At 33.6% G+C, this 23,624-nt stretch overlaps 2 protein-coding genes and 1 long non-coding RNA gene across 4 annotated transcripts; 2 read left to right on the forward strand and 1 right to left on the reverse strand.

Moving 5' to 3' along the window:
- Window positions 1-1,523: 1,523 nt before the first annotated feature.
- LOC120771760 (glutathione-specific gamma-glutamylcyclotransferase 1) lies at window positions 1,524-16,351 on the forward strand. Of its 2 annotated transcripts, none has more exons than XM_040099952.1 (5): window positions 1,524-2,169; window positions 11,030-11,997; window positions 13,808-13,843; window positions 15,323-15,401; window positions 15,463-16,351. In XM_040099952.1, the coding sequence occupies exons 2-5, from the start codon at window positions 11,647-11,649 to the stop codon at window positions 15,897-15,899; spliced, it is 903 nt and encodes a 300-aa protein (XP_039955886.1). In that variant the 5' UTR covers window positions 1,524-2,169; window positions 11,030-11,646; the 3' UTR covers window positions 15,900-16,351. The 2 variants fall into 2 exon arrangements, with proteins under 2 accessions (XP_039955886.1, XP_039955880.1); XM_040099946.1 differs by having other exon boundaries at window positions 1,525-2,169; window positions 13,808-13,861.
- A 269-nt stretch (window positions 16,352-16,620) lies between these two features.
- Window positions 16,621-18,381, reverse strand: LOC120771753 (26S proteasome non-ATPase regulatory subunit 13). Its single transcript, XM_040099934.1, has 7 exons — window positions 18,183-18,381; window positions 17,990-18,103; window positions 17,784-17,919; window positions 17,411-17,713; window positions 17,257-17,348; window positions 16,936-17,200; window positions 16,621-16,864 (listed from the first exon to the last, which is right to left on the reverse strand). Exons 1-7 carry the CDS (start codon window positions 18,290-18,292, stop codon window positions 16,736-16,738), a joined length of 1,149 nt encoding a protein of 382 aa, XP_039955868.1. The 5' UTR covers window positions 18,293-18,381; the 3' UTR covers window positions 16,621-16,735.
- Window positions 18,382-18,952: 571 nt separating this feature from the next.
- On the forward strand, window positions 18,953-19,600 carry LOC120782313. Its single transcript, XR_005706244.1, has 2 exons — window positions 18,953-19,352; window positions 19,477-19,600. It is a non-coding gene; the product is annotated as an uncharacterized LOC120782313 (long non-coding RNA).
- The last annotated feature ends 4,024 nt before the right edge of the window (window positions 19,601-23,624 follow it).

Below are 23,624 nucleotides of genomic sequence, written 5' to 3' on the forward strand. Positions count from 1 at the left end.
AATTGTGCAGAAATTGTTGGCGCATTAATTTTTGCAATCGACCAGTAGCACTGCTCTCTTAATCTTTCTCTGTCATTCGAGAGGAAGTAAGAGAAAGTGGCGTAAAAGGAGTATCTGCAAATGACATTTCCCACAAACTTCATGTTTATGTTGAAAGCTGAGGCAAGCATTGCATCAGATTTTAGTGACCAACTTACTTTGTGTTGTTGTTTGGCATCTTCGTGAGGTGTGAGAAGAGCGTAAAAGAGCAGATTTTATGCTGCACGTGTTAGTAAATGTTTGAGCATGAGCATTGCAGCTTGTAAAGCTTGCTATTACTCATGTAGTGAAAAAGGCAGCAGAAAAGCGTATTTCTACAGAACTGTTCAGCCTCTATAGATACTTTTTGAAAATATTTATAAAAGTAAAAACTAAATAAATTAAAGCATTTTTGTTAAAGTAGATATATTTTTTCTTCGTTTATTATACAGTTCTCAGTATTCTTATATAAAAAGGAGAGAGACCATTTTAATAATAATTAATGGTAATAAAAATTTACTATAAATAAAAAGATTCGAAATTTTTTTGTTTCCATTTATTTATATCTTTTTTTTAATAAATATTTCCAAATCAGAGTTCCAAAAAATTTAATTTACATATTAATTATGTTTTTTTTTTACCTATTAATCCCAAAAAGCTTTGCTAAAAATAAATATCAAATTTCTAATAATTAAGCTTTCTTTAACCAAAAAAAAAATAAATTCGGGGAATTCGAAAAAAAGTTACAGCGCTTCAAAATAGAGTGAAAATAATGAAGAAATTCGCTATATTTGGAAATTTTTGTATAAAAAAGGGAAGAATGCCAGGCAAGCCACCAATAAAATTTCTGAAGTTTACGGAGACGATGCTGCATCAGTTCGTATAGCACAACAATAGTTCGCTTGCTTCCGTTCTGGAAATTTCGAAATTTCGATTCACACTGATAAAATAATGTCACTAGCGGAAAAATGGCAAAAAATTGGTCTAACAAAAAAATATACATTTTTTTATTTATTTATTAGTATAAATATAAATAAAATAAGTTGACGTTTCATTAGAAATACGAAAAGACTTTTTCGACTACCAATAGTATTTTTAATTTAAAAAATTTTAATTAAAAACTTTCACACTCTGCTTTAAATTAACAGTAGTACATTTTGAACAAATTATTTCTCCTACAATAAACTACTAGGCGTTTTATACATTTCTATAAAATTTTAATTTAAACCTTAGTCGGAAAGTCTCAATTTTAAAGCTTAAATGTATTTAGTAGTATTTGCTACTATTGTAACACAAAGGCAAGCCGCTGTAGTCGTCGCTCTTATAACTGAAAACGCTCTCTTTCACCGGATACAATGCTCGCCATAACGCTGTCACAGTAAAAATACATAAACAACCACAAGAATATGCGAAAATTGCTGAAGAAATTATAAATAAACCATTGCGGCTGAGTGTAGAGAAGGTTTAGCGGAAAGAAAACACAATTTATTTTATATCGAAATATAGTTAAATAAAAATGTTTTTAATAAACTAGAGATGGAGCAAAATACACTACATAAAAACGCATTATTATATATGTAGTTTGTGTTCGTATGGGCATGAGTGAAGTCGGGTTGACGCTTGATATAATGTGAAAAGCGACGACGCCAAGTTTCAGTCACCACTTGGCCATCACAGTGAACACATACGAGGCCGAGAGGCGCCTAAAATTAACTGCTCTAGAACGAAAATTGTGCGCGCAAATATTTATAAACAAATTTTACAAATACATACATATGTACATATAACATTGAGATCAGGAAGAGCAAGTGAAAAGCGAAAGACACACACAAAGTGTTATCTGGCAGATTTAGCGTCTGGCGGTGAAAATTAAGAAATCCATGACAATGTGTATAAAAACACCGCTGTATTATGAATAAAATTTAAAGCAAAACTATAAAAGACACGTGTAACAAATAACAAGCAGCTGAAGAAAATTATGCACAAGTGAAACAATGAACGAAACAATAATACAAACTCAACTATGTATGTGTGAAAACTAAAAAACTAAATCTGCAAACAGTTGAGGAAATACGTCATTTCATCATTTCGTCGCATCAAAATTAACATGCAGCAGTAAAAAAAAAGTTTCTCCTATGGAAGACTCTGCGGGTAAGTGAAGAGTAAAAGAAAAGAATAATTTTTATTGAAATAAAACCATGTGCAAAAATCTTCTTGTTTCTGCGTAATTATGTGTAAAATCTTTTAGTTCCGAAAGTTCAATGATTCTTCGCTACTGGGGAAACATGTGTCACCAGAAAATTTCGCTTTTCGGCCACTTCTTGTTTTCAATGTCGTCAGCACATCTGTACCTGCTATAGTGTAAATACAACGCATTGTTGTTTATTTTTGCACATGCTCACAGCAGCTTATACATATATACACACGACCGCTGTTTAGTTGTCAGTTTTGACACTAGCTCACTGCCACTGTCATCAATGACAACATACATTGTTGACTTGTTTGAAAGTCATCAACAAGTGCAATGGTAACAGAAGTGCTTGCTCTCTTCAAATTAAACGCTTTTGTTTATAGTTTCCCACAAGTGTCTAGTTGCATTTTACGTACTGCTTTGCATACTACTGCGCACATATGCACATACATATGTAAGTACCGCATGCTGCCAAGTAAAGTAGTCGACGGGAGCAAATCATTACAATGCACGTGAACGACACATTAACCTACATAATCTCAAGTAATCTACTTATTGAAGTCAGTAGGCGACGGCACAATTATCATTATTTTTAATGAGCGCTTTTAAATACGAGTACGTAATAGTTGCAAGTGTGGTGGATTTGTGTTGCGCTTGGGAGATTGTTATTACCTGAACAGGGTGTATCAAGTTTTTCTCAAAGTATCTAACACCCTGAAATAAACGTCGGGGACGCTATAGAGAATATACATATAATTGACAAACCCGACGAGCTGTGCCAATTTAGCCGTGCCCGTCTGCCTGTATATACGCGAACCCCCTCCGTCCCTCAGTTTTTGAGAGATCGATGATGAAAATTTTTACAGATCATTTTCTCCTCCAGAAGTTGCTTATTTTTCGGCTCCATCGAAATCGGACATTATAGAATATACATAGCTGCCACTCAAACTGGCCGATCAAAATTAAGTTGAATATATTTTTATACACTTTTATGCTATAAAAAATGAACTTGTGAAGGGTATTATAGCTTCGGTGCAGCCAATGTTAGCTTTGTTCCTTGTTTGTCTTTACTTTTAAATTAATTTTCCAATTTTTACAATTAGCTCTTAGCTCGGCCTTGAAGTATAAATTTCTTGCTTTTATACATACATTTATGCATTTTTGCCTCTATTACTCAATTTACTTCCACTTAGGTCATTTCCTTCGTATTTCCCCTAATTTATCAAAATATAAAATGCCAAGTAAAATATTTGCGATTCGCTCATTGCTATTTAGGTCACAATTTGTTTATACTTACTATACTTACATATAGTACATGCACATATGTATGTATGTAAATAGTTCATTAATTTAGCGATTCCCTGTAGATAGGCAGCAGCACTGTTGTGGAAAACTAAAGTCTAGCCGATAGCGTTTTCTAAGATGTTCAAGGTTAGATTATTTTTGAATTTAGAAAACTGATAATGACGTTTTTATTGGCAGATAAGCTGCGAAAACCAGTTACTTCACATGCATTGCCAAGCGTGACGACACATTCATTTCATGTAAACAAAAATATATACTTACTTACTTACACCTGTTACTGGACTTGGTTTGTTGAACTTGAAAATCTTTTGAGCACATACATACAAACATATGTATGTATATATGTAACTGGTTCCGAATTTTATATGATCAGTATACATACATACGTACATATTATACTTATGTACGCAAAAGTAGAGATATTTGATAGAATGAAATGCTCAAATCTAGTTATTATTTGGTGTTTAAGATGTCATACCAAATTTTTTTTTAATTTTTGCGCCGAGTTAAAAAACATCTTTTAAGATTAAGATGTCATATAATATGTGAAATACCGCCAAACTTCAAATACTTCGGTACTACGAAAGCTTAATGCTTACATTGATTGAATTTGTTTTTTTGTTTCACTCGCCTGTTGCATCATCCAATCATTTGAACTGAATGAACCTGACCACTATTTTCATAGCCTCAAATATCCGCCGGTCTTGCAACGCCCCACTTCGAAACACACATATTCACATCTAAATTAGTACTATAAGCCGACTTCATCAATGAAAACACACCATTAAAAACACTTGTTCTAACATAGACATGAAATTTTTTCATCATATGGATATATGTATGTACATACATATGTATTTTTCGGCATATTTCACCATACTGCTAGCCTTTACATTTGTTTAACGCAAAATACACACATACTGCCATACAACTATCTGTTAGTATGCTAGATGGAATTGTTTATTCAAGCCAAGCTTATTTATTAGCTAGAGAAGTAATAATTTCATCAGACTCATTGGCGGGGCCATAATGCTTTGTAGATCGAAAGAGGCTTGACAGAATCTGATTTGAATATTAATGAGTTTGCTTCATCTTTCCTTTTGTTCGTGTGCAAGATGCGTTTGAAAACATGAAATAGCTTTTATTTGCAATTTTTTTACGATCAAGTGAACCAGTTCTAATACTAAAAATGTCAAGTTAGTTCACAATTTGTTATTTTCTTCTCCTTTTCTAACTGCCAAACATGCCTTTCTGATTTGGACTGTAAAATGTTTGGCATTATTACAGTTCGATCATCAGATTAGGTTTTGTCACAAGGAAAGCCATTTTTCCTTAAGTTACTGCATAGAGAATAAAATTTCAACAACATGTTTGGCTTCTCATGATTTAAAGCGTTTTGGAAAGTATTAAGTTCTAAATCGATATTAAAGTTAACTTCACTGGAACATGCTGAGTTCAAAAAACGATTTTGGTTGCCAAATAAGTTGTATCCGATTCTTCCCTGAAAACATGTTTACACCTCTCTTTTGAAAGCTATATAAGAAGACTCGCCAACATAAAAAATGCTCTACCAAAAGAAAACGCTATTTGCCTTATCCTTTGTAAAGAAAATGTGTGTTAATAAAATTAGTTTGCACTATCATGAATAATTTTAACTGATAATCAATAGCCAATTTCCTTAATGCTTATAGTTTTAGTTTACAAAACACTGTACAAATATTTGTCAATCACTTTGTATTCTCTTTGGCATTCCCACCGTGAAGTAAAGATAATATTTACGAAGGCATTATCTAATGAAAGTTTTCTCGTGGCATTGCGCTCTTTAAGCTTTTGCACGTGTGCTCACGAAAGCGAAGTGAAATATTTGAAATAAAATATTGATAAATAAATATATGTACATACATACATAGTTATATGTACATATGTATGTATATGTGCCAACTTAGGCTCTTTACTTTCTTGAAATTTGTTTGACAAAAACAGGAAAGACTTTGTTAAAAATTACTATAAAGTTTGACAGTTCGTTTTCTTTATGGCATTGTATTCTTCTCTCAATCATAAGAGTCTATCACACCCACTTTCTAATAATATAATGGAGAGATTTACAATCTTAAAGTGCTTCAAACTGCTGCTTTCATATCAGCACATTTCATTTCTCTTATGGCAGAGCTCGAAGATTGCCTGCTTGGCTGTACTACAGTATTTTAGCTTGAGCTGCACCGCTAAAAGTTAAATTAATTTATAGAACAAGTTGTGTGCATAAATTTAAATTTTGATTATATGATTAAGATCGATGCCTTGTTCACATTTTATTAGACAATAAAAAATTGATTTGAAAAACAGAAAGTAAACAAAATATTCTAACGCCGCCAAGCTCCCTCTTTCTTATAGCGAATTTCACGCCAAACCTCCTTACATATGCATAATCATCTATACTTGTATAAACATCTGTATGCCGTGTCTACACATAGCAAAGTATTTATGTACATATATACATATATACATACGTATGTACGATTGTAAACTTGTGCACTTCTGTTTACTATTCGCCTTGATTGCGAGCTTCCGAACACATGCAAACCGAAACGAAATGAAAACAAAATTGTTTGTGCGAATAATTCGGCGGCATACTTTGCAATTTGTGTGTAAATATACATATGTATGTATGTACAAATGTCTAGTATATTTTTATCACTTCTCTGTTTACCCATATACATATAAAAGTTTTATTTTTAATTTCATTGCACTTTTTCTAGTTGATATTCCTCTTACTTGCCCATTGTACACACATACAAACACACACAACGTCTACTTCTGTTAAGTTGATAAGTTTTAACCGTCCTTCATTCATTAACTGACAAATATACATACTACACAGGTGTATAAATGTTTGTGTGTGCAAAGTTAGTGACTGAGGTCAAATTAAATACATGTTTTAACAAAATTTCTTTTGTACGTATGTATGTATGTAAGAAATTAGTATTAGCCACTGACGTCCATACTTAACTGAGTCAATTTTTTATTTATTTATTATTCGACTCTTTTAAGTTCAGTACGCACATAAACGAACTTTAGTGCGTGATATCTTGGAGTTCATTTCTATGCAGACATCTTATGTTTCAGCGTTCGGTTTTAAATATTTCCTATTCGTGCGCATGGCACCCACATTTTTCGCCTACTCTCGCACAAGCACACATTAGGGCTGTTATTAACTTCGTTTTTATATTCTTCCTTACAAAAGGTTTTCTTTCTTTTCAGGTAATAAACTAAATTTTTGAAGTTCTGTGAATCTTGAACTGAATAATTAATATAATAAACAATAACTTTGAAAAACTCGACGACCCAGCAAGAACTTGATTGCCTAACAGTGAACGTTTTTCATTTTTTACAAATTTTTACTTTGATTTTTTTTTTGGTTTACATATCGATTCAAATATCTTCTCTATATATTAATACATACAATATTCTAGAAGTTACCAATCTAAATATTCTAAAATTTAGGTTGGAAAGGAACTCAACAGATTGGATATACGAGCATTCATGTCGATAGAGTGGTTCTTAAGTTATGAATGGTATAACCGATCTGTTTCGGTAATTGCAACTTTTTCAATTTGAAACAGCTGATTAATTAAGGTTTTCGAGTGAAGATTGTTTATTCAAAACTTCTTCAGAAACTGGTGATATTATTTAGGAAACGACAATAAAACTGTTTAATGAAATTTTCGGATTAAGTTCCGTCAGTTTCGATGAGACCGCAAAAAGCGGCGTTTGTGAAACAGACCACCCTTTCTCAGAGCTTAAGAATATGTTACATACATATATTTGTTTATGCATATACATAGGTACATGGTTCCGATCGGTCACATGTGGTTAGAGCGTGATGATGATGCAAATACAGACCATACACACACTTTCTACTCAAAAATCTACACCTAAATATTCTATGGGTGTGTGAATAATAATATTATTAGCAAATACAAATTAAACATTGTTTAACTTTATGGCTGCTGGCTGCTGAAGCGCACAAATAAACATCTCTGTGTGTATATAGGTATGTATGTACCTCGACCACATCACGTAATGTGATAATCAAGAAAGTGCGAAAACACAGCAAAGCGACATAAATTGAAAAGCTAAGCGAGGTGCCTATAGTGAGCCCATAGTTGAATGCATTTATGAGGAGATTTGAAATTCGCTGTTAAGCTGATATCAACAGATAGCAGATTTGTACAGACATACAGACATATGTACATATGTATGTACATAAGTACATGTGATATAGTCAGGGTAATTGACTGATAGAATAATTTGAAGATTGCCGATGTGTGAAAAATGAAAAATGAAGCAGGCGATTATGCTCGTTTGCGTGCCAACTAAAACGAAAACGCTTAACGTATTAAGCCAATTTGCGGCAGGAAAGTGGTGAATTGCTCTCTGCTACGCCGCTCAACTAACTGGCGAATATTTCAATTTGCGTAGCGCTGCCGCTGACGTTTGCAGAAGCGAGGCATTTGAGCAAACCACGTTCAGAATGCGCTATTAGCTAATGAAGTGTGTTATGCAAATATTTCATGTGCGCAAAAACGATTTAGCTCACTTGAAGTCTATAATAATGTCGCAAAATAAATTGCACAAGTTCATCCAAACTTACATTTTTGCATATATTAATAATATTAACAATGTTTAAAGCGGCAGGTTTTCATTAGGTTATATAATAACCGAGCGTTGTTTACATTTGACGACTTGTGCCATTCATGATATCGGTAATGTCGCCACATTTCTATATTTTTAGTAGCACAATTATTTTAACATTTGCGAATATTTTATCTGTTCTTACATAAAGGTTCAGTATAAAGGCAAAGCGAGGTCGTTGTCGCTTGCGCAAAGAAAGCGAAATTAAAAACAAGGTAGAGAAGTAGTTAATAATATAAACACTTATAAAGTCATATACACATAGATATGTATATGTAAGTATGTATGTATGTAAATACATCAGTGTTGGAACATTATTTGTTATTCTGATTTAAATTTTTGAAGTGCAAATTTTCAAATAGCGACAGTAGTTCCAACACGGTCAACTTTATAGAGGGCCAAAACAATGAAGGGTTAATTGCTCTAAATTCAAATTGTGAGGCGTTGAAGGGGTTACATGGGCTTAAGGGTTTCAAAAAGACACTTCTAGAAAATTCTATCCTACATTTTCAAGCTTATCCGAGTAATAGTTTCGGAGATATGGCCTTGAGGACTTGTGCGTTCAAGGCTAGCTAAGCAAAGTGCGCCGTCTTTAAACGCGTGTTTCTTGAAACTTTGTTTTTGAAATCGGTTGGCAAGATTCCTCGAACACTAATTAACCGATTTTCATGAAATTTTTTGAGATACAATTCTTAAAGACTTAGACGAAGGATTTGCTCAATTACGACTATTTGAAAAAAAAATGTCGCGAATTTTACATTTTTTTGTACAAATGCTTGCCAAAAATCCAATTTTCAGTTTTTTTCCTTCGTCTAAGTTCTAAGTTAAGATTTTAACTAAAACACGTATTTTTTCACTTTAAATAATCCTGTAAGGAGTTATAATGCCAACGCGGGCTCATCTTTTTTCCGAAGGGTCACCAGAAATGGCGTCGCTATGGTTGAGTTTAAATATTATTTTCCAAAAATTTCAGAATTTGTTTTCGTAAAACAAAAAAAAAATATTTTTTTAATAAATAATTTAATAATCTTTATCACCTAGAGAAGTTTTACTTCTATCGTCTTTAGTTGTATAACCGTATTTTGCGATATACAAATGCAAATTAAATTTACAGTACCTTCCATCAAATGAGTAAATTTTGCTACATATTTCGAGTTCAAAAATAGCTGCTTCACCCAACTGCAAATACTAGAACTCGTTTGCAGTTCGAGCACTTATACCGCCAGTACATCATATACTTTCACGAATACATTCATATTTATGTACATGCATGAGTGTGTGTATGAGTAGATTCCTTTCTTTCAGAAGTCATATTCGCATTTGTGCGTGATAAAATTTTCACAGCCTTTTGCGCATATAAATCGTGCTTCAGTGTTATATATGTACATACATACATATATACACATACACACGTAAATGTAGCTATCTTTGCGTGATTTACTTCTATATTTTATTAAATTAGGCCATACGTTTTCTTCTTTTTAGCAAACGTCCTCAGACAAATATTTCCACTGTTTATGCTCATGCGAACAGTTGTGTTTGAAAAAAGAGCAGACCCTATACGAAATGACTGCGAAAAACACAAAACACTAGAGTACGACATTTAAAACGAAACAAAATTTTAGTAACTGGTATGAGTGATTTATGATGTTAGGCACTAAAAGCACCGAAAACATATAAAAAAAAAGTTTTTTTTAACCCTAACGTATTTTTTTAACATTTTTAGCCTTATTTACATTCTGTTGTTTGGTCTAGCTCTGAAAGTAATTTGTTTACTGATAACAAATTGTGAATGTCTTTCAAAACTTTTATCTTATCTTATATGTTTGAAAGTGTGCCAGTTCTTTGCGCATTTATGTGAATTTCAAGTTAAAAGTAATGCACAAACACATACATATGTATGTATGTATGCGGACATAAGGATTTTGCGCAAGCAAATACAAGCCAAAAAGCGAAAATGCAAAAAAAAAAAAAAATCGCTTGCTTTCGTTTTTTTTCAAATTCAAATGTCGCGCACGAGTTTATGTGTTCAAAAGCGAAATAAGCACACATAAATAGTATAAGATATAAAAACAGCCATACCTACCAAATGGTAAATATTTAGAGTGACTTTTAGTTAATTTGCATACTTATGTACATACATACATATATATATGTATGCCTTGCTATCTTTGGACAGCTTTTTGGGAATAATAATATTTGCATTGTTTAAAAACTTGGAAATTTTTGGTAATTCCAGCTTGTGCCTACTGTACACATTTAGGATATATACTTACATACATATGTATGTGTATGAATGTCCTATTCGTTAAAAGCCTCCAAATTCCATGGCTTCTAAAAATCATACGAAAAAGCGGTCTATTTGTTGTTTATTTCTGCTTCATAAGTAGCTTGCGAATATAGAATAACAAACACAAATGAAAGTGCCAATTTGAATTGTTGATTTTTTTCGAAAAACCGCACCGCCAATATTTACTCGAAGTTAGAAATGAATGCATAAGACTCGAAAAAAGATGTTTACGATATTTTGGCTTCGTTAAGACATTTTCCGAAGAAAATAAATGGTTCAAAAACCGTCTTATCTATTTCCATCACTCTTGAATAATGAAAAATAAAACGGCTATAAAATTTTACGAAGTCGTTTTGCTTCTTATAAGTTATATACATATTATTATTTAGCAAAACTCACTTTCCAACACTTTTACATACATAAATACATATGTGCTGAATGAAGGCAATAATTGTCAAAACGAGAAATTAGAAACAAAACTCAAACATTCTTTAGCTGCTCTAACTTTTCTTTTTATTTTCTTTAAATTCCAGCAAAACTCATAAAGACGCCAAATTCATAGACGATGTAAACGGTCGCAACACCCTAACACATTTCGGATAAGCTAAACCAAAACAACAAAACAAAATTACATATAAACACGCAAAAAGTGAGAATCGTCCCAAAAACAAAAAAAAATGTTAAATATTTAAGAAATCTCACCTGTAACTCCAAGCGAATGACGAGCTAACAACTAACTGCATTCTCGCACAGCTCATCATAGAAAGCCGCAAGAGAGCACGCACTTCCAAAGCTATATAGTACAGCCAGAAACATCGATGTATTGCGTGCAACACACATCACAGCAACAACAAGCACTACTACAACAACAAAGTCAAAGCGTACGCGGCCTAAACGAAGCTTGGAGCGAAAACATCAAAGATCACACAAATCAACGCCAAAATCTCTCGAAAACACGCGCACTACATACATACCCCGGAATAGAAAGGTGTTCAGCCAGTGTTAGCTTAAAAAACTGCGAGTGCAGTTAACACCAGTAAGGTAATCTAAACTCAGCTGGCGCTCCACAAGCTTCCGGCAATCCCGACAGTTAACATTTGCGGTTAACGGTAAAATCTAGTCGTCACTATCAAATTCTACCACACCAAAGATGGCACACAATCATAGAGTTCCATACAACAACAACGACCCCAACAACATTGACAATCTAAATGAAAATCCAGCTGCACGTGGCGCCCCGGAATATTTTGAAAATCTTTTCTTGAATGGAAATTTCGCAGCAAACGCTGATGAGGAGATGCTGGATGCCGCGGGAGCACTAGCAGAGCACAACAACTTGGCCGAGAATGCCAATTATGAACCGTCATGTTGGGTCTTTGGCTACGGTTCGCTCTGCTGGTATCCCGGCTTCGAGTATTCCAAATGCATAACGGGCTACATTAAAGGTTTCGTGCGGCGTTTCTGGCAGGGTAATACCACGCACCGAGGCACTGATGAGATGGTGAGTATTGGGGCATTATTTTTGTGGTCCATAAAAAAACCTTAAAGCATAAAGAACGAATTTTCGAAAGTTTACTTGGCAGCTTAATTATTTTTCAATAACTACCCTAAAAGAGTTAGCGCCTTAAAGAAAGAATACAAGAAATGTGCTCTTAACTCTGAACGATTCCCATTTTCTTTTTCGCAACAAAAGTTAGCCAGTCGATTTCCGTATATGGAAAAACATTATGGTCTTACCAAAGTAGTATCGCCTACTATTATGTAACTTTTTGGCTGTATCAGTATACAAAATGTGAGTTGTTTGTTCGATTCGCCACACCTTCCTCTCACAAACAGCAGATAACAGTTTGGCGAGCAAAGAGCACTGATAAAGTGAAAATCATTTACAAATTTTCCATTATCTGCTCATTATAAAGATATCTGTATATAATTCCAAGTAAATTTAATTAGTAAATCATTTAATTAGTAACATTATAGTATACCATCAATAAAGTGGCACTTAGCCACAGCTGTTAAACTCAATTAGCGCCGTGCAATTCGATTTTGTGCTAATCAAAGCACATACACTCGCCATTAAAAGTGTGCCTACGAGACAGCAACACAAATATTTCGTGAAATGAATGCTATTTATAAAATGAATTGCTGTCTTTTAGTATTATGAAAATAAAGTACGTAAGAGATTTATTACAAGAACAAAACATTCAGGTAATTAGAAGGTGCATTCGAAGGTCCTCGAACATATAATAATACAATCTTTTTTTGTGAAATAATCGATTCATCCAACAAACTGACTGAAATAACGTTAGCTACATATTTGTCTCTCAATTTTTCTTTTAGAAAACTTGTATTATGAATTTATCGTCAAAAAGGGCTATCACATTGCCTTAATCTTAAAAGTCAGTAAAATAAATAAATAATAAAGGAATACCTTTTTGCCGGTGAATGCATTTTCAAAAGAAGACACATAGACATTTAGCAAAATGCAGTTAATAAAACTGGTTAATAGAAACGCTCACTGCAAAAAATTAATGAATATGCAATAAAAATAAGCGGCATTTATAATTGTATTATAATGTCAATGCTAATATTTACGTGAAGTCAACTTATCTATCAGACAGCAAAGCACTCCTGAAATATAAGCATTTCTACAAACATACATGTACATTATTTACATTTAGGTCCGTATATAGACACATATTCTTATATATGCAGATATTTTTATTTTTAAACACGATTTGCTGTCAGATAGAGCGAGTTTGTTTAGCACGACTTTTTTGCAAAAACATATGCATACATGCATAAGTAAATAAATAAACAATTACCGACTTCTCTTATCTCTTTCGATAAATTAACAAAACAAAGCGCAGTTGCGATTACTTTCCTTATGGACTCGAAAACAAAACAATATTTATTTCGAATAATCAATCCTTTGTGAGGTTGAGGTGTTTTGATTTTTTCGGTCTTTGTTGTTCTGCACAAATATTGTTCGGTTACTCCCTGCCAGACGATAGTCATTCGCTTCAAGGCCGTGCGGGTTTAGAGGAAAACGCCTGCTTAAGGTTGTAGAAGTGCTCGTAAATCGAAAACTAAGAAAAAATATAAATAAAAGTGCAAGCAAAAGTAAAAATGACAGGCAGCTCTTTGTTTAAATCGCACTAAATGCCTGATTATGACTGCATTTTAATGCCTACACGAGCACAAATACCTGCGCATATACAATATAATACATAAGCATTTTTAATTACACAATAAATTGTGATAAATTTGCAAAAAATATTTATTTTAATTTTATTCTATACAATTCATTACAGCCCGGCCGCGTGGCGACACTCATTGAAGACAAAGAGGTGAGTGGCGAGAATAATGTGAGTACAGCAAATATTTACACATACATATGTATGTATTTAAATAATTTTAACAATATATAGTGGAAGCACAAACAATGAGAAATCCGTAATTTTTTACTGTTTGTGTGAAAATTGTGTCAATTTATTGACATTAAAAACACCAATATTTGAGAATGCAACACTGGAAGAAAATGCTGCCTGTAAAGAATGTCACAAAAAATATAATTTGCAAAAACATGTCATTATATTGCCTCACCAAATAAAAATCCTCGGATAACACACCTTCAAACATTGAAGTGAACTAATAAAAATTGAAATAAAGTACAAAAGCACGTTGTATCAATCACAAAGACTACAAAATACAGTTCTTTGTGAACCAGAAGAAAAACTTCTGCATTTTGCAGTCTTAAGTGTGATCCCTCGGCAACTTTTTTGTGATCAGCCACCTAAGCTAAAGTAACCAAAACCATACATTTATTCAATATTTCATGTCTTCTTCATGAGAATTTTTAATGGTACGGTGCTATTCTATAATATTGCTATAATCTAATTATTATCCCTAATATTTTTTTATAATGAGAGTCTTTAGTAATTCGCGAAAAGTTGTATACGATTAAAAACAATACATAAAATACAAAAAATGCAATCTAAGTAGAATAACAAAAGCTGCCAAAATACTTTATAATTTTGTTTATATTTTTTTCTTCAACACTGTATATCATATATGCAAGCGAGATGTGTTCAGGGAAAATCTCCCAACACCCACACATACTATATTTTGAACTTTGCACAGCCGCTGACACGTGTTCGCCGGCATAATATGTATGTGTACATAAGCATAAACATAAGAAAAACATGAAACGAAAAAGAAAGAGATGTTGTGGCACGCGTCCAAATTTCCCAACGTAAGCCCCATTTCGTGTAAGAGTGTGGAAACACACTCAAACTTGTTTATGTCTAATAATTCTCTGGCACGTTTCCGTGGACACCGGACGCACGAAGACTCGATTGCTCTCTTTGTCTGTGGCGTCTGGAGGATTTCCTCGGAATAGAGGCGAAGTGCAATTTTTTACGTTGCACCGGTTTTACGCCTTGATACTTTCTATCCTAGACCCGGGGACTTTCCCCAGGGTAATATATGAGAGTTACTAAGAACTCGTGTGTGACCCCGAGAAACATGCATGAAAGATTCGAACACCCACCCATCCCTACACGTCACGCAGCACTAACTGTATTTCACACATCAATTTGCGAAAAAAGCATCTGTGAATTGAAAGATTTTCTGTTGTGAATGAAAAACAACAAAACCGTGACACATACTTCTAGGCGCCGTGTAATATACATAGAACTGTGCAGCATTAACAAATTTCGCTAATTAAGTTTAAGGACTAGTTAAAATAATTATTATAAAATAATATATACATATTAATAAAATCAAACTGCCTTTTACAAAAAGTGTCTCTTTTATTTTTATTGCAGGGCATCACTTGGGGTTGTGCCTATAAAATTACCGGCAGCACGGCGTTGGATTACCTCAAACAACGCGAATGTAAGCTAGGTAAGTCTTACCTCCCGACTATTCTCACTTCTCTACTAAATAAATGCAATTCTTCTCTTAGGCGGTTACATTGTGCTCGAAACGAAGTTCTTCCCTCGCGTCGCTTCCTTTGATACACCGTTTAGTGGTGAAGCAGTTCCTGTGTTGGTATATGTGGCTACGCCTGATAATTGCCATTGGCTGGGCGAAGATACAGCTGACAATATTGCTGAACAGATTGTGAATTGCCGCGGCCCGAGCGGGCACAACGTCGAGTATTTGTTACGATTGGCTGATTTTATCCGCGAGGAAATCCCCGACGTTGTGGATACACACCTGTTCGAGCTGGAGTTTCTGGTGCTGGAAAAATTGCACAAACGCCAAATACCTCTGTGGTCTGTGATGGGTGTGTCGCCGGAACGCATACGACGGGACTCGCACGAGGAGATCAAACGACCACCGACATTCGAATTCACTTCTCGCATTGCGGAGCGCAAGTTGCGTTGCTTGAATATTTGATTGGGGATCAATGGTATTGATAAGCGTCTAACGGAACACAAGGCTGGCTGTAATAAATTGTTGTTTTTTTGATACATACATACAAAAATTCATATGTGTATAAAATATATATAAGTTCTAGCTGAGTGCGACGATTCAAGTAGTGAGGATTCACGTGTTAAATTATAAAGAGTGCTAAAGAGTACATACATATTTATTATTATTAACAATTGGCTTTCGATGTATTCATAATGTATTTTGTTAATTTTTTTTTACTTTAGAACATTAAATTTTATAATCTTAGCAATCGTAAGAGATAAGAGAAAGAATCGAAACAATTTAATGTAAGATATGGCTTCCACGCACATTGTAATATAGTTGATATATATTTTATAACATCGCGTTTAGAAATTAATAAAAATATGATTATAGCACAACAAATTTGTACCAAATAAAACAACTAAAAAACTCGATTGCCGACTCTTTCTTAAGAAACAGAACAGGAAATGTTAACAACGTGGATTTTCATGGACGTGAAAAATATAAGACGGTTTTGCAATATAAAATCCGTTCCCACGATAGTCGGGGTTCCGTAACCTAAACGAACACTGATTTGCATCATTAATCTCAACTGAAATTTTTAACCAGATTATCATGGTTGCATCCATATACTGTTTCGATAATGAACAAAATTTCCCACAAATGCTTTCACACTCAAATATATCAGCATGTTTCGATAATATAAAATTCACATTTGTATAAGGTACTCCACAGCTATACTGCCAATGTACATTATCTTATTTATTTTAATTTTTTTTAATCTAAATTGATGTTAAAAAACACTTCAAATCGAGAATTTAATTTGTTAAGATTTCTGCGGCACGCGTTTCCATCAATTTCTCCATTGATGTTATAGACGCCATCCAATGGTCTAAGGTCGTTGCCATTCCAGCTATTTGTTTACGGCCCAATACACGCGGTTGCACCTAAAATTAGATATTGCCCATATTAAAATTTCTTTTCAAGTTCAAGTTTTATTTAAATTTTTAATACGCACCCATGACATATTCACAACACCTGCAACTTGATCTATTTCTCCGCGAACCAAGTCTTGTGCTAGTGCTTTCATTATCAGTAATTCCACTTCTTTCTGTGGCAGTGTTGTCTCTTTTGCGATTTCCTCAAATGATATTGAGCGTTGAGTGGCTGAACGTTGGAAAGTCATTTCCATTAGACAAAGAAGTGAGATTTTTTGTCGCAATTTAACTTCTTGAGCAGCCAAGTCAGGAATTTTAGACCAAATCTTTTTCATCTCATTGAATCTGTGGAATAAACAATTTATAAGGCAATATAAGAAATTTCCAATTTAATTACTTACTTCGGTATGTTGCCTGTATTGAAAGCTTTAAGTAACTCAACAAGCCACTCGTTATCTGTGCCCTTTAAGGATTCCAGGATAGGATGAGCCAACTATAATAAATAAAAAATAATTTAATTAAAAACTATTGATACCAATTGTTAATGATTCTTACCAATTCACCGATGTTATAAATGCCATCACCAAGCAATGCTGCTAGTCCTAAGAAAAATGCTTGTTGAGCCCATTGGTCTTTGGGATAATCATCCATAGAACAACCAAGGAATTGTAAACCACAACGGTAATAGTCACTGTGTTTGCCCACTCGTCGGTAGTATTGGGAAGCGAGCATATAGAATTTACCATGAACCGGTGTCACATTGCCAGCCTCTTCCAAGACTTCACGCAGCTCTTCAATGATTTTTTTCGTGGCATCCAAATCATTAAGGTTGGTTAAATAAATATTACCTTGCATCACCTAAAAAATGCACACATTTTATATTTAGATTATTAGTTTCGATTCACAGGTTTACAGGTAATTATTTCACCTTAATATACCACACCGCCTCATCGCATATATTCACTTTATCCTTCAGTTTATCCAAGAACTCTACAGCTTCCTTCTTATCTGAAATATGTTCCACAACGACTTCTAGTATTTGCACCAGCCCGTATGGATTTATTCTGTAAAAAATAAACAGTTAGTAAATTAAGTTCTCACCTCAACCAAGTCCGTATATTTATATTGACTTACTTCATTTCGAATGTAGCAATGAAGTTCTGGTACAACTGCAACAGCGCATCTTCATCTTGAAGGGCAGGATTTCGAACAAAACGCGTAAGCAATATGGTCAATTCGTTCCACAACCTGCATGTATAAAGTATTCGAAACATGAGTTAAAAAAAACAGCTAGCTAAAAAAGCCAATAGCGTTTTTTCGTTATTACTTCTCATTGTACAAATCCTCGATAGTAGTCCACTCATTCGCAAGTTCTCTGTTTGTTGTTTTCTTCTGTATTGCTAAATAAGCAGATACATTTACAGTAGGCGCTGCCATTCTTTAAATATATTTAAACTTTTGTTATCCTTTTATAAAAAATTGGAAATTTGTTCAAAATTGTTGAACAGAAAAATTGCAAATCACATATTAAACGTAATTGTCAAACAAACGTCAAAACTCGGCGATACCGCACTTCGCTTGCGTTTCGTAAAGTTCAGCTTCTTGTGGGCTTGTCAATTTCAGCTACCAACCGCGAGGGGAACACTATAGTTTATTCATTTATTAACAACTGCAAAATGTTATTATATATATTCTCTGTATAGTATTTAAAATATTTAGTGATTAATACAAACAGAGATCGCTTAAAAGTTATTGGTTAGAAGTAATATAAAGATAAATTGTTAGCTTATATTTTTCAGTTGTATCTATTGTGAATGGTTTCATTGTACAATTTCACCTAAGTTTTAAATAAATCTATCGTATATACTACTTAAGTTGGAAAATATTTATAAAATATCCTTTTAAGTTTTCTATTAGCTTTTCTTTTATAATTCCACAAGACAGTGAAAACTTTCGTAATAAAAAAGTTTAAACAAAAAAAATTGTTATCGTTATCGCACTAGTAGAATCATCTGTTTTGCGAATGACTATTCACAATGTTAACATTTTTCATTTCTCTAATTACTGCTATTCGTAAATATATTGTCGTACTTTGTGGCTAGGTTAGGTGTTGAATTCCAGATATATTGTAGTATAGTTGGTCCATTGTGCTGGCTTAAATAGGTGATAACTCGGAAGAAACAGTGTATTGAACATCCGTGGAGAAAGATAACATTTGGTAACACGTTCAATTAGCGAGCTAAACAAAGTGAAGTGAAATTACGTGTGCCGCGCGCTGAAAACGGAAGCAGTAAAAAGTGAAACTATTAGCTGTGACGACTGGCAACCAGCAAATGTATAAGAGAAAAGGCGCACACATAATAATAAAAGAAAATAAAAATTAAGGAATTTTCGCAGTCAAAATATTAATTGATAAAAAAGGCAGTGGAAAGTGTGCAAGGAGTTTTTACCAATCAATTAAGACAATAATTCAATATCGCTGTGCGCTGCACGTTCGGTCGGTTTTTAACCAAAATTTAACTTTTAATTATATAATTGATTTTTTATATTTGTTTTACAAACAATTAAAGCAATAGTTTTTCACAAGGACTTACAACGAACTTGTTTATTTGTAAATTCAGAGCGACTTCTTGAAATGACTTTTAAATGCTGTGACTGAAAGTGCAGTTCTACAATTTCTATAAGACAATCCACGGTACAAGACTTGGTGAAGTATGAACTAAAAGGACTTCAGAGCACCTGCGGCATATTTAAGTGAATTGGAACAAAAGGTTAGTAGTTCGTGTTACCACAAGCGTACACTTTTATGCACTTGTAGTGCATTTATTCACATATGTTTAGCCAGGTCAGTAGTGTCAGTCGTTGACACTAGTCCTACACTGTGCCATGGACAATGGTTGACTATTTATCAATTGAATTTTTGTCGTATGTAGCTGCTCCATCCCTCCAGACGTTTTTAAAAATATCCAATGTTTGCTATATGTTGATCCACCTTCTTCTTATATTTGCAATTTACCAAAATTCCGCTCGTATTTATGTATTTATTTTTTATAAGCATATTTAGATAGATTTAGATTAATGATTCTGTTCTGAAAGTGCTCACATTGATTTGTAGACATTGAAATCAGTAAAAACTAGTGCAAAATATGAATATTTATTTTTCAATTAAATAAAATGCGGAAAAATAACGAAAACACTAAAAAACATATTTATGCATAAGTAATGATGTATTAATTGTAGTGTTATCAATTAGTGAAAACAGACTTGAACCGTAGTATAAGGTCGGAAATCACATTTTCCATAAATTGGTTTGCACATAACGGATTTCCAAGTAAAAAATGGCGTAACTACTCCCATTGAGATTGTGGTTTTAATTTCCAGGTTTATTTTAGACTCATTAGCAAAATCCTCATAAGGATATTCGGTAGCAGCAAGGCGAAATTTATGTGGCTCTCATTATCTTAAAATTTTAGTTATGTATGTACATGAAATTGAACTTTTAAAAATATCAAGGTTTTAAGGTGATTCCTTACTTATGCTGTTTTTAAATAGAATATGTTGACATACATACATATGTACATATATTTATAAGTGCATATCTCTGTTTGAGGGTGTATACAATTCTGAGAATCGGTTAGATTAAGGAAACGAGTGATATTTTGAACAAACACAAAAAAATTTTAAATTCTGTTCCGATAAATCAGCAGCTTCTTAAAAAAATATGACGTGCGCAAAATTTCTGATTGACATCTCAAAATATTAGGGACGCACATAGTTGTTGGTATTACAAACTTCGTAGCAAACTTGTCTTTACTGTGTTTCTTCTTCTTTACCGTGTTTAGGGTTTAAAAATTAAAAATTATTTTTGATGTCAAGAATTTTTTTAATTCTTATAATTTTATACTAATACCAATTCTACTAAACATAAAAATTTGCATGTTGAACTTTTTAATGAAAAAAATCGAATTTTACTGCACATACAAAACCATTAATAAAAAAATTATACACGCAATTAAGACATGGATGTGCGACGTATTTTTAGAAAAACGCTTTCTTAAAAAAATTGATAAATTTTTGATGCATGCAAAACGGGAACCAATCCAATTTCTTGTTTTCATCACCAAGTGTTCATCGAAATGTTAATGTGTTTGTTGTTGTAGCTGCAAAAAACATTACTGAAATAATATCAAGTCATGGTGCCGAGTAGACAGTTTTTGGTCGGATAAAACTCCAGACCCGTTCCGTTTACTTAGACTCGTCTGTCATGGGAACGGAAAATAATATTAACTTCATTGCTCCTTAATGTAGGCGCAAACGAATTATTTATCAATACTCTATTGCATCAGCATAAATTGATTTGAAACTCAAAGGTGTGACATCGTTGCTGTTTTGTTGGCAGAGACACCTACCTGGGGGACTAGTGTGCCATTGCATAAATTTGTTTTCAAAATAATTTCATGTAAATATAGGCGTTATGTTATATGCATGTGTGATGTTAAGCAGATGTCTGATTTAGCACGAAAACATATGTAGAAGCATACAAAAGTGCATAAGTAATATTCCTGTACATACACGTGTAGCTATGTATGCGTGTGTATGTTTGAATATTTTTCCAACAATTTCAAGATTCTGTGTCGACTTATGGTACTATGGTATATTTACTATCACCCCTGCAATATCAATCCCAGTTCCCAAAGTACCAAACATTAGGTAGAACCACTCTTAACCTATGACTTTCATTGACTAATTTATTTTGTAAAACTTAAACGTTTTAAAATTGGTGGATATTTGGTTAGTGTCGTTTCTTTAATACCAGAAATTCTTCTAGTACGAAAGGAACTAGTAAGTAAATATGTGACTACCACACTGCTAACTGCGGTGAAGTCACTCACAAACAACAACATATGGTGACTTCCCTCCCACATATTCTTACATACATATACACCTGCACACTTACAAATGATAATGTCTATCACCCGAACTCATCCTTTGACAGCATGAAGCCAGAAATGTTCTTCAATTTCCAGTAGCGCCACGTTTCTGTCGCCTGTGCTGCTTGAGCTAAGTTGCGTTTCCGCTCTGATGTGTAAATTAAATTACGAACATCTGGTGCAGCAGCAAAGCGCAAGATAAAAATTCTTCGAGAAAGCAAATGTACAAATAAAAATTAGAAAGACAAGTGGATTTAAAATAATACCATTTAAGGCATTTAATCCCTTGTGGTTGCCACAACTGAGTGGGTTCTGATATTGGTCGATCTTATAAACTACACATTCATATGTATGTATAGGCATACATAAAGACAGACTGTTTGCTTTAATCATATAGAAATATGTATATGATTTCTTACAAGAATTGTACACGCTCTTTAGTAAATATTATGTTCGAAATATATAGTTTTATAAAAAAAATATCCAATGCTTTTCAGGCCCGCTAAAATTTATTCAATCGTTACCTTTTCCCTGTGGTCCATACATGTAAAAATAACGCATTTCTTAAGGTTCCGTTAAACGACTACAATGAGAACTGGTAATTTTTATCAATAATATTGGTTTCGGTTGCAGCTACAACAACAACATTGAATTGAGCAGAATAATGTCGATAGATGATTGAGCTAGTCCATAATACAGGAAAAAGGTTATATGCCACATTCCTTCGATTGGCTCAAGCTTTGTACATTGTTCAAGTATATTTTACTTTTATTATTTTTGCCATAATATACACTTGTGCGCCCTTTAGAGGGCATTATATAATTTATTGCTAAATACAAATCGAATGCTTTCATGAAGGTAACACAAAACATAAATGCGCTAGACTACAGCAAATTTAAGTGCATAAAACTTTACGCCATAGGACGGCTGAAGGATTTTAATGATGAGCTTCTTCACGCCAGAAAACTCCCGGAGTTTATCACGTAGTCCTATGAGCATGTTTGTATATAAATAATTTTTATATCGCATATTTGAGGAAAAGTAAAATTATTGAAAGCAAAAATGAGCTCAAAATGAAAAGAAGAGGTCATTAATAGCAAAAATTGCCAAACATATATACATATACTTACATATATATGCACATACATATGTACATACACAGTCATTTGTGCCAGCCTGTCTTTTCTCCTTTTTCTATTTAAGCATTTAATGTTACATCCGACTAGTAGCAGTAGATTTCCGTTCGCCAGCAAGTTCATCATTGGCAGCTGTGGCAAAGTATTCGCTGTTGGTGGCACGGCAAATACCTAGCCGATAGACCATGGCGCTCCAACTGCTCGACTGCCAGCGTACATGCACACATACACGGCCAGCAGCACCATGTTGAAACATCGGGTTCCGCTAATTGCAAGAACTTAATTTCCGACATTCTGCGATTGCCATGCCACACACAACGAGAAAATCGAAATTAAATCGCTGTAAGCGGAAACAAAGTAGCTGATAGCGAAAATCGATTTTCGGTGGTGTTAAATTTCAATCGAAGATATTAAGATATTTGATCTTAAACGTTCCGCGAATAAAAAAATCAATGCTAAAATATGCTTTTGAGCTAAGATTAAGCTTCGCTCTTTCGTAAACTCTTTTTTTAAGCGAATTGCCTAATTTATTTACATTCATATGCAAATATGTGATACATAAGTGGAATGTAAAGCGCGACAGACGAGGAGAGCATATCAAATAATGGAGCTTCATTGGTCGCGAAAGCCACAAGTGTTCACACAAATGTTCGTTTGTAAAGTAACTATTTTTTAAATGCATGCAGCCTCCTCAATATTACC

Source organism: Bactrocera tryoni, chromosome 1 (genome assembly GCF_016617805.1).
Source record: "Bactrocera tryoni isolate S06 chromosome 1, CSIRO_BtryS06_freeze2, whole genome shotgun sequence".
Taxonomy (NCBI): domain Eukaryota; kingdom Metazoa; phylum Arthropoda; class Insecta; order Diptera; family Tephritidae; genus Bactrocera; species Bactrocera tryoni.

Excerpts from the sequence above, each read along its gene's own strand:
- LOC120771760 (XM_040099946.1), top strand. The coding sequence starts at position 11,647 with ATGGCACACAATCATAGAGTTCCATACAACAACAACGACCCCAACAAC. Across the intron at positions 11,998-13,807 it reads ACCGAGGCACTGATGAGATG|CCCGGCCGCGTGGCGACACT; the intron begins GTGAGTATTGGG and ends AATTCATTACAG. Across the intron at positions 15,402-15,462 it reads ACAACGCGAATGTAAGCTAG|GCGGTTACATTGTGCTCGAA; the intron begins GTAAGTCTTACC and ends TTCTTCTCTTAG.
- LOC120771753 (XM_040099934.1), bottom strand. The coding sequence starts at position 18,292 with ATGGCAGCGCCTACTGTAAATGTATCTGCTTATTTAGCAATACAGAAG. Across the intron at positions 17,201-17,256 it reads AATACAGGCAACATACCGAA|ATTCAATGAGATGAAAAAGA; the intron begins GTAAGTAATTAA and ends TTTATTCCACAG. Across the intron at positions 16,865-16,935 it reads GTGTTGTGAATATGTCATGG|GTGCAACCGCGTGTATTGGG; the intron begins GTGCGTATTAAA and ends ATCTAATTTTAG.